Consider the following 12,149-nt stretch of genomic DNA (forward strand, 5'->3'; position numbering starts at 1 on the left):
GACCACCATTGAAGTCCACAATATGGATAATGTTTTCTTCAAAAACCTTAATTTGTTTTTGACTGAAGAAAGAAATACATGAACATCTTGGATGGCATAGGGGTGAGTAAATTATTCTTGAATAAGTACATTTTTATTCTGGAAGTGAACTAATAATGTTCTTGAATATTTTTGCTGGTCTATATAAACAAATATATATTTATGAAGAATGGATAAATAATGACTCGACTATTCTTACCATTTTATTTGTAACAAATAAAACTTTTCCAATACAATTGTATTCTCACACATCTGTCCTTACAACATAAAGTAGGAAAATTAAAAAAAGAAAATGTCCTCTGAAATATTTACATTTACTACAAAATCAGAGGTAAAAGATTTCCCTTTTGTGTTTCACATTAATTGATGGGTGAATTTGTAAAACCACTCACAACATTCGACAATATGAAAATGGTGATACAATGCATATTTGGTCAGATTACATGATATAGATTGTGCTAGTTTATTTTCCACATGAAACAATGATTCGTCAAAATCTGATGGTGCCTTCGCATCTGTACAAATGGTGACTGTCATGCACTGGAAAATAGATGGTTTTTTTCTTTTCTCAAAACATTGACTGATTAGCATAGAATTTCCCATTGAACAAATGCTAATTGATATCCTCTTGAAAATATAAGCATAGCTAGTTTCAACAAAAGTTGAAAGTTGAAAAACCCTGAAACTTGGTTGTGATATTAATATGTTGTAAAATGTAACAAGATGGAGAAGGTAGATAGTGGAAGATTTGCATGTTAGATTTTCAAATACAAAACTAACTCAACTCTGGTTTTAAAAAAAAATACACAAAGACAAAGATGCTGCAAAGAAAGTAAAACATTTCCTTACATCGCAAGTTTGCAGTGACCAGACTTTCTTGGGAATTACTGAATAATGACTATTACCACTGGACTAGAAGGAAAACCACTCATATTAAACCACCCTGTCATCTACGTTTTCAACAATAACATTATGCACATATTAAGCTTTGGAACCAAAACTTATGTTTCTCTTAACATGCACACACTGTGAGCGACACTGTGAAATTCATCTCATTCAATACAAATAACATTCTGTGTTGAAGAAATAGTAAGGGTTAGTGCATAGAACAAGAGTGCAGTCATATCCAAAACCATAACCATAAGACTGTTACGGTCCACAATACTGATACAGACACATTAGGGCCATTTTTATGTGCGAGTTTGTTCCCAAAGTTGTAAATCTAATTTATCATGCAGTGATGTTTTATGAATCCAATTCTGGACATCAAACTTCTAGTGAAAAGTCTTTTAAGATGTAATTTAGTCGGCTTGTAAAATCCCCCTTTCGAATGCGTCCTCGCCAGCATGAAATATGTTCTTTTTGTTGATGTTAACACACTAACATCATTGATACCATCACAACGCTGATAAACAAGAATGCAGACGCGAACGGTTAGAGAAATGAATGTTTCCTGCAGCGGTATGGACTGAAAGCAAGAAAACTATTTCCTGTTCTATACTCCATTATAATTTCAAATACAAATCATTTATAATATAATAGCTATTATATATGTAATGGAATATGCAGTTCTCTTGGCCCAGTATAGATACAATAAAGTGTGTCCTCTCAAAAATGGACACATACTGGCTTTCAGTAATATAATTGTCTAGTCATCTTGGCAGTACTTCACTTGAATGAATAAACCACCCTGGTACTTAAAATTGGTCTTGGCGTGAAATATATATATTACAATTCACTCTGGCGGATGTGACTGTATTTTTAATTCAGTTTAAGTATCATCATCTTTTTCTTAACACAAAAGCAGGTTCATATCCATAAATGTGGAACATTTAACTTTAATAGCGAACCATTTTAAACATGTGACTATGATAAGGCACTACCAGTGTCAGATGATCCATTATGTTACTGTTTTGAGAGTTTGGTGGCATTTAGCTTCAACATTTGAACTTCCAACCCTGATTGAAAGCATGTAGATAGTTGTTTTGGTAAGTTTAGTGAAGAAAATCCTCTTTAAATATTACTGCAATCAGTACTTTTCGTAACTTATGTGCACTGACAAGTACCTCACTCACATAGTATAAATATCACTCAATACATTGACAATTTTTATAGATCATGTGCTAATATGCATAATAACATTTTGTTTTATACTTTATTTCATATAGGATTAATGCGACAATATAATTACAGTGAGAATATCTCTAATACTTGAGTGGTTTTCAACTTGAAGGTGCGGTTCACGTTCAATATTGCACAGTTTTTGAGACAAATCTCCATTTTTAGCTATTTTTCCTTGTCCTAAATCTGTGAGAGATATGTACGTATATATCTATGTGTGTGTGCTACAGATAAACGAACAGGATACTGGCATAAGCACCAATACTTGTGTTGCTGAATTTTATCTTTTATGTATCGCTTAAGTGAGTTGGTGGATCCACTATACAACTGGTGACGAAAACAGTGGAAACTCTAAACCCGGACTGCATCCCTCACTAAACACTTTTTTTGGGGGGGATCTGGTGTTAAACAAATTATGACAAGTAAAAAGTACCATCATGTTGTTTGCTTGTTGTCTCCTCATTGGTCTGTTGAATCGTTCCAGACAGCACATGGTTGGATTCATGCCTTTTCATTGGATCTGCTGGCCGATTGCCAGAGTTTTACTCCACCTCAAATCTGACTTGACAACTTTCAGCTATAGGATTGGAGCTACAATTTGTTGTGACAACTCTGTATCCCAGCTGCCCTGCCTGCCTGGCTATTAAATTGTGTGCTGTCGGGAGAAATCAACAGACTCTTGAGCTGTGGGCAACAGAAAGAGGCTGTCAGATTGATCAGACGCAGGTCTCGGTGTGTAACGATGTGGCCCTTGGTCCAGGGGAAGGTTTTATGTTGCATAGTGATCAAAACTGCCCAGGTATTCCAATGCTGCTCGATAGCAGAACTGGTACTGCTCCTGTAGAGGGTGCACACACACACACACACACACACACACACACACACACACACACACACACACACACACACACACACACACACACACACACACACACACACACACACATCATTTGAACCAAATCTCAGACTGCTGATCAGTATACTACTATTTGGTAAAAAAAAAAAAAAAAAGTAAAGTGCAATTTTAATTTTATTATGAGAAATAGTCACTTAAATGACAATTGTGAGATATTAAATTCCATTTACAAGAAATAAAATCACAATTACTAGGAAGTCGCTAGTTTGGGTACAAAGTCCTAATGATGAGTAATAAAGTGAACATTTGAAAGAAATAGTCTATTATGATTAGTGCTGGGCAACAATTAATTGCATCCGAAATAAAAGTTTTACATGCATGTATATATTTAAGAACAATATGTTATGTTTACATATTAAATATATTTGGGTCAAAGATGGAAAAAGTGTTTAAGCATAAAAACAATAAGTGTAATACTGCTTTAAATTGTAGTTTTCCCCCCAAAAAGTATTACGTTTTTTTTTAATTGAATTGCATTTTTGTTTTTCTAAGCAAAAAATAAAAACAAAAAAACAAAAATCGATTGATGACATATTAAAAGATGAATTACTTTCACCCCAAGTACTAATTAGTTATAATTCTACATTTTTAAAAATTGCCACTATCCTAGGTTTTGCCCATTTGTCAGTAAGAATTTTTTACTAATTAAAACACAATGAAATTTAATGTGCTCCCTTATTCTTTTAGATATTTTAATATGTACAAGTCAGAATAAGCATATTGTTTGAATTTTTACATAAATATTGTGATACACTGAATGACAATGTAACATATTTCAACCAAATTTTGACATTTTATTCTCCAAAATCTTTTTTGAAAACTTAAGTAGACACTTTACTTACATTTACTGTGCTTTCTATGGACATAAAATAATTTATTTAAATTTCTTTTGACGTGGACATCTTAACGTCTTTGACCCATTTATATATAATATAAATTATATGAATATAAACTGTACATGTAAACATTTTCAATACATATTATGGATTTTCATTTATTTCAATGAAGATATACTGTGTGTTTCTATATATACTGAATAATATATACACAGTACACACACACATATATAAATAGAAACCTTTATTTTGGATGCGATTAATCGTTGCCCAGCACTACTTATGATATATAAAGTCACAATAATGAGAAGTAAATTCATAATTATAAAAAATAAAGTTGTGATTATTAAATATAAAGTCACAATTGGTTGAAACGGATGCAATTATGAGCTTCAAGGTAACAATAAGAATTTATCATATTTGCAAGAAATAGTTAAGTCAGTTATGGATATAAACCCACAACTGCAGTTGGAAAATAAGAAATAGCAATAACATGTAATTAAACAATTGTAAGAAATAAAGTCACAATAACGGTAAAGTCACAATTTGCAATTGTGAGATATAGTCACAATAACAAGTAATAAATTCAGGATGTTAAGAAAAAAATAGAAAAAAGGGGAAATATAAATTAAGAATTATGAGAAATAGTTGCAATTGCAAGCTATAAACTGACATGAAAAACTAAGTAATAATAATGAGATATAAAGTCACAAATGTAAGAATAAGATGCAATTATAAGCAACAAAGTGAAAGAAATAATAAGAAAGATGAGAAATAAAGTCAACTGTAAGAAATAATTACAAAATATATAACTAGGATAAGCCCCTTTTACATCGTAATACCTTTAAATCGGCATAAAATTACCGGTAAATACAAAAATGTGGCGTTCATAGTCTATGATGTTCCGTCTTTTTACTGGTAAAGCACCATTCACACATCAATTTCAAAATACCTGTCAACTTGGTGACATTATTAACCAGAAATGACCTCAAAACAGCTGCGCCTCCCAGAGTTGTGTTTAACATGGAGGGGTATACGCAGTCAGTGTTTTTGGTAATGTTTTCATTTTTGTTTCAAATGTTCACATTCATACAGCTTCTTTTGCCCCAGAGACAATACATACAGAATGTTATGATTGGCTCAGAGTAGACATCTTACATAAGTGCATTCTGAACTTGTATTTGCTCGTAATTACCAGTAATTTACTGGTAATTTTACGACTTCTCATACCAGTAAATTGACAGAACGAATTTACCCGTGTTTTTGAAAAGGTCCTGTTTACACATGATCTCTTAACAGTAATTTACCAGTAAAGACTGTATGTGTGATGGGTGCCATAGTCACAATTGTGAGATTAGTCACTAGGGTTGTCACGATACCATAAAAATTACTTACGATACTATACCAGCTGAAGTATCACGATACCAAGTAGTATCACGATACCATGCAGTATTCTGTTAATTTAAAATTCAAATCTACAAAATGAATAAAAAAATTCATAAATAAAACGATGTAAATGAAAACAGGCAAGATTTTTCTCTGAATACTTCACTAATGTGAATAAATGACTGGCTATTGTTATCCATGAAATCATGTCAACAAAAGTCATCTGAGCACTGCACAGAAGCTTCATAGAGTGACATTTAGATGTGGTATTTATGCATTTAGACTGTACTTATAATTGCATAAATAATGTTATAAGATAAATGTTTTAAATACAAAACTCTGAATATAGAAATGTGTTGGAAAAGAATGGAACATGACGGGAAACTTAAAACCGCCAGCAGGTGGCAGCAGTGTTCATGATTGTATCACTGAGTTGTTCAAACGATTCTTTCAAAACGGCTGAATCATTCAGGGGTGAATCAAATGACTCGTTTTTATGAATGGCTTAGTGAATCAGTGATTCGCCCAAACTAACGCGAATTCAGATTCGAACACAGAAACGAAACTAAAACATCTTGCTCGTGTCTTATTGCTGAACTGTCACGGGCATTTTTGCTGCCATATCTTAAAATATCCAAGTTATATATATATAATGATTGATAAGAACCAAGGTCAAAACCACTATGTTAATGAATGGAATTGCATTTGTGATCGCAAAGATGCTTCCAGAAACAAATTATTACACATGTTTTAAAAGTGGGCAAATGAATAAAAATACGAAAATTCTGTCTAGTAAAATATTTTGATGTTTAATAATTGATTCTTGGGCTGATATTTTTTAAATAACATTAGACAGTCGTCTGAATCAGACCCTCTCTTCTGAAACTGCAGCGTGAACAAGGACGTGCGCGTGCAGCTTCTCATTTCAAACTGAACTTAAGCATGGTGAAACACTGAATAGCATATAAAGCCTATACACCGCTTGTACTACACAAAGCACAGCAGAAAGACATTTTGGCAGTCAACTTGTAATGTTTCTGCTGGCGTGCATGAACGTTTTAAACAGTGTTCCTGCCGTGCATACAACATATCTTATGGTGCTACCGTTTGGAAGATACTACCGTTTCAAAAATGCAATGGCACCGCGGGTATTTGTAAGCTTTAGTATCGCGATACTACCGTAGTACCGGTATACCGTGCAACCCTATTAGTCACTGTTAGATATAAATTCCGTAAATTCCGTAACTTTGAGTAGTGTGGGCAAAAAGACATGAGTACTGCATTATGTGGGTTGCAGTCTGCAAGCTTACCTCTGTCTGCACCATGGCTGGTCTTTGAGTGCGCAACATTTTGACAGTCTGGAAGATATCGACCACTCCTTCATAACGCATCCTCTCCAATACTATACTCAGAGTGATAAATACCCCTGTCCTGCCAACACCAGCACTGCACACACACAACAAAGAAAATACATTAAGTACAATAATGTGAATTCATTCGTATTACTTCATGGCTCTTTGTAAGAATTGACTCTGATTTTTGTCCAATGATGACCTGAACTATAAACATATAATACTGTAATTTTGACTCAAATCTACATATTCTACAATCTACAATTTCCATTTTTATTTATTTGGTAGGTAACCGTACGATCAACCAGTAAACCCCGCAAAATAAACCCTGACTTTAAATTCCTTAGCAATTATTCTCCATACCTGCAATGTACTGAGATCGGCCCATCCTGACCAAACTGCTCTTTTGTTTTGTGCACTTGACCGATGAAATCAATGAAGCCTTCACCAGATTTTGGCACGCCTTGCTCAGGCCAATCCGTAAACTGAAACTGCCGGACTGTTCTCGATTGACCGTCCTAGGAGAGAGTTACATCATTAGAGACAGAAAGTGGCAGCATTTCAACCAGAGGTCTGCGGAGAACTTATATAAATCATGGAACTGTATTAAATTTTCATGATAGTTCTAACTTATAAATAATTTCCAATTTAAGTTCTAAGCATTATATAATGTAGTATCATTAGTTAATGTTCTGAATGAAAGTTTTATAAAATGTAATCGAGAAAAACTTGCTTTTTTATGTTGGGGGTTTCTGGTCTGTAAAAACCCTAGTGCTGATAAATAATACAAACCAATCGTTTTAACTGAATCATTCAAAAGAAGTCATTACAGTAGGAAAATGTATACTCACAAAAAAGTTTCTATTTCCAATTTTTTTATCAAATAAAACATTACTGTACATTCCAGGTTTTTTATGAGCATGGAAGGCTTTTGAAGGTGTTTGACATACCCTCGCGTCTGTGACTTTAAACTCTCGCAGTATATATTGAGGCATGTTGTACTCCGCCATGGGATCCACCACAAAGTACTGATAGCGTGCTGACCTGTCAGATGGCCAGTACTGATGACATTTCTCCTGCATTAGGAAAAAGTACACACACTCATCAGTGTTAGTATTGATATCCAAATCTAAACTAATTTAAAACGTTTTGAAGCTAAAATAAACATAGCCAAAAAATGAAAATCTTGTCATTAATTACTCACCCTAATGTCATTCCAAACCCGTAAGAACTTAATCTTTACGTTCATATTTGGAACAAAAATTAAGATATTGTTGATGAAATCTGAGAGATTTCTGAACCTCCATAGAGAGCAATGGTACTGGGCCTTGAATGTTTTAGTTTTGTTGCTGTCTATGCAGGGTCAGAAAGCTCTCGGATTTCTTCAATGTCTTTATTTGTGTTCTGAAGATGAACAAAGGTCTTAAGGGTTTGGAGTGAGATAGAGTAATTTATGACATGATTTTTATTTTTGGGTGAGCTATCCTCTGAAATAAGTTAAAGCTATAAACATAACAACTGGATCTCAGTATATAAATACTAAAACAACACTGAATAGACACCACATCACTTACAATAAACACCCCTGACATATATGAGTGTATGTGAACTTACCCTTCCCATTTCTCTGAGTTTAGTAAGCATAACTACTATCGTAGAATTGTGTTCCCAAAGCATCCGCCAGTAATCTTCAACTGTCTCAGCCAGCGGCCCCTGAGTCGCAATATACGCCCTCTGTTGCCTAGAGTGACGAGAAGGAAATGAACACTTCAAGAACTAAGAATTTCATCAGCTTTCTTGCAAATGTTGATGTGTCAGTGGCTTGTTTTGTAGATGTATTGTTTTATTACTAATAAATGTATAAAAAGGAGAGATTGCAATGTACCTGTAGCCATCTATAAAACTCCCATTGACATAGTCTGAGCCCTCCACTCCTCTGATTGGCTGCAGACACACGCGTGTGGTCTCGTATGGCATGATATTGACCAATCGGTTTTTGAACTTATTGCACGGAAGGCTGGCACTGACAAATCGGGAGTTATGCGCTTTGGCATTTGCTAACCGCTGAAAAAGGGGTACAGAAATAAGAAATGAGTAAACGATATTTAAATTTTATCTTATATAAGACAAATGGATTTAAAGGAAGTCACTTCCAGAACAAAAAATTACAGATAATGTACTCACCCCCTTGTCATCCAAGATATTCATGTCTTTCTTTCTTCAGTTGTAAAGAATTTTTTTGAGACATTTCAGGATTTTTCTTCATATAGTGGACTTCAGTGGTGCCCTGAGTTTGAACTTACAAAATGCAGTTTAAATGCGGCCTCAAATGATCCCAAATGTGGCTAAAAATGATCCCAGCTGAGGAAGAAGGGCCTTATCTTAATTTCTATACCTTTTAATGTCAAGAGCTCATCTTTTCTTGCTCTTCCTGAACTCTGACAGTTAGGGAATGTCTAAAAACTCCCAACTCATGTTCTTCCTTAACTTCAAAATTGTCCATCGCATCTTCTTTGCTTTGTTCACTTTGCAAAGACTGGGTCGGTACTTCTGCAGCTATGTAGAATGATCCTGAAATGAGGGTTTTCCGATGTACTCTAACTGTCTTAACGCAGAATACAAAGAGTTCAGGGAGAGCAAGACAAGACGAGCGTTTGAGGTTAAAGTATTTGGTAACACTTTACAATAAGGTTCATTAGTTAAACATTAGTTAATGTATTAACTAACATGAACTAACCATGAGCAATACATTTGTTACTGTATTTACTAATCTTTATTAACATTAGTTAACGAAAATACAGTTGTTCATTGTTTGTTCATGTTAGTTCACACTGCATTAACTAATGTTAACAAAATTTTAATAATGTATTAGTAAATGTTGAAATTAACATTAACACAGATTAATAAATGCTGTATAAGTCCAGTTCATTATTAGTTCATGTTAACTAATGTGGTTAACTAATGTTAACTAATGAACCTTATTGTAAAGTGTTACCAAGTATTTCAATAGTTTTTTTAGAATAACCGATTATTTCACTAGATAAGACCCTTCTTACTTTGCTGGGATCATTTACAACCACATTTGGGATGTTTGAAATTTGAAGCCGCATTTAAACTTCATTTTGGAGGATCAAACTCGGGGCATCATAAAAGTCCAATATATGGAGAAAAATCCTGAAATATTTTCCTCAAAAAACATAATTTCTTTGCGACTGAAGAAAGAAAGACCATCTTGAATGACAAGGTGGTGAGTACATTATCTGTAAATTTTTGTTCTGGAAGTAAACTTCTCCTTTAACAGCGTTGTGGACTGTTACTTTTCAGGTAATTTGTCAACAAATTATGTCATTTGTTTTAAATTCACAAGTTACATTCGTGGGATGTACTGACTTTAAACTCCTGCTCCATTCCGCTGATGTGCTCCGGCGGTTCCGTCTGTGACAGTCTCTGGATGTAGGCGTAAAGGTTCCGTGCCGGAACCTCTGTGTTGCCGCAGGAAACGGCCTCCAGCAGTGCATCATAAATAAAGATGTACTGCTCCTCTGTCTGCACCATATAGTTTCGCTGAGATCGCATCAGAGTCACGTGACCATAAACATCTATCGTCTTCTCCTGCTTCACACGCTCCAACATGGCATCAATCACAATGAAGCAGCCCGTTCGGCCCACACCGGCACTGAGTTAGAGAGAGAAAATGTCACAAGCACTCAAATTAGCACATTCCAGCGTGAAGGTTGTATAAAAGTTACTTTCACGTTAAAAAAAGAACTTGTGATTTTCTCTCACTGAATGAAAGAGAGAAAATCACTGCACTGCACTTTCACTGCATAAAAACACTAGACAAGGGATGACTGAGAAACACAAATTATATATACATATATATGAGCAATATCACACTGTGGCTGTATATTGGCACGGCTGTGATTCGCCATAGGTAATCACAGCGAGCCGATATACAGCCATATCTCCAGTCTACAAGTGTGATATTACGTTTATACAATTTACAGTTCGACGGCACGGGTGTGTAAATAAACAAAATAACAACGGAGTGTCTTTAAAAGTCTTCTTTTGTGGGAAATACTCCCTTCTACCACAGATTCAAATAAATGTTTTAAAATTGAACAGCTGAGCCCAAGCCTCCGATATAAATTCCAAAACGTCACTTTAGAACTAGTAACGAAGGAATGTTGAGTTGCTTCATTGAAAACGTATTGTATTACTGTATTTAAAGCTCACTGTTATGTGTAGTATTATGAGAGAGAGAGATGGTCTGAGCAATCGTGATTACCTGCATCTGATAAAGCATTCATTCTTCATATTCACTATGAAACATTACTTTGAATGTCCGCTGAGGAAAGCGCTATTATCAGTTAAGGGTGATTTCTGATGACAGCGCTACTCAGTGCATTTGTTAGCTGCATCAAGCTGTTGTTGAAACTAAAAATAACTTCCGTTTCTAACATGTTTATTTTTCACGAACACACGCACCATTTCGCAATACTAAACACTTTTAAATACTACTGTTATTTATATAAAATATTATTTATTGAATAATAATATTTAATAAACAACAACAACAGCCATCATAACAGTTGCTAGGCACTTCACTCAAATGTACAAACACAGTGCTCTGGAACAGCATTGAATGATGAGATTTTGCCAAAACTATTTGCTCTGGAACAAATAATAGTTTAATGAGACCAAAGACTGCCCAGTAGATTTACCCAAAACTAATTACCACTAATAACCACTATAGAGACAGAGTCAGCAGTAAATTCCAGGAGATCTGGCCGAGGTGAGGTGCTCTTGTGCGGGTTCATGAGTGCAGAACACCCACTGACGTTCAAACTGCATATTTGAACAATAAACAAGTACATTCTCGTCTGAAAACCTTTTAAAACTACATTCCGTGACCCAAATCAGTAATATTTATAAAATGATACTGGATTTGGGCATCCACCATGAGAAGTAGGATGCCCAAGAAGTACCGCAAATGGAGTGATACAATTACAAACTGTGAAATGGCTGTTGGAGTTTTGATAACGCTCTAATATCGCATTCCTATCAGCCGATCAGAATGGAGTACCAGGAAAAAAAATGTTTTGTTTATAAGTGGTTAAAACGTTAATTAAAAAGATGAAATGGTAAAAACTTATTTAATAGAAAAACTCACTAATTACTTGTACTGAGCCTGTAAAAAAAAATCAACTAAAATTAGAAAAAGAGAAGTGTTTGCGAGGAAGTTGGGCAGTAGATGAGAACAAAGGAAAGTGTTGTCTCATAGTTTTAAGACATTTAATGTTTTCTTTCTGCATGTCTACTTTTTCATAAGCAATTTTATGTAATCTACCATTTTCCTTGTGTCAGTTCATTTGTAAAAAAAAACCTTGCAATTTATATAGTAATGTTGCTTTGTTGTGTCTAAGCAAAATAATACACTTTGATAGAGACAAACAGTTGAGCCACAGCATTTCAACAGGAAATTGTGTGATATAACGC

At 34.6% G+C, this 12,149-nt stretch overlaps 1 protein-coding gene across 1 annotated transcript in view; it reads right to left on the minus strand.

Moving 5' to 3' along the window:
• Nucleotides 1-224: 224 nt before the first annotated feature.
• Nucleotides 225-12,149, minus strand: part of ptprdb (protein tyrosine phosphatase receptor type Db) — a 78,299-nt gene continuing 66,374 nt past the window's right edge. Inside the window, exons 30-36 of the mRNA XM_073843138.1 lie at nucleotides 10,041-10,326; nucleotides 8,536-8,714; nucleotides 8,265-8,391; nucleotides 7,601-7,726; nucleotides 7,014-7,168; nucleotides 6,609-6,744; nucleotides 225-2,998 (exon numbers count right to left, since the gene is read on the minus strand). Of these exons, the coding sequence (XP_073699239.1) occupies nucleotides 2,930-2,998; nucleotides 6,609-6,744; nucleotides 7,014-7,168; nucleotides 7,601-7,726; nucleotides 8,265-8,391; nucleotides 8,536-8,714; nucleotides 10,041-10,326 (1,078 nt within the window). The 3' untranslated portion in view covers nucleotides 225-2,929. The remainder of the gene's footprint in view (nucleotides 2,999-6,608; nucleotides 6,745-7,013; nucleotides 7,169-7,600; nucleotides 7,727-8,264; nucleotides 8,392-8,535; nucleotides 8,715-10,040; nucleotides 10,327-12,149) is intronic.

This window comes from Garra rufa, chromosome 6 (genome assembly GCF_049309525.1).
Source record: "Garra rufa chromosome 6, GarRuf1.0, whole genome shotgun sequence".
NCBI classification, from domain to species: Eukaryota; Metazoa; Chordata; class Actinopteri; order Cypriniformes; family Cyprinidae; genus Garra; species Garra rufa.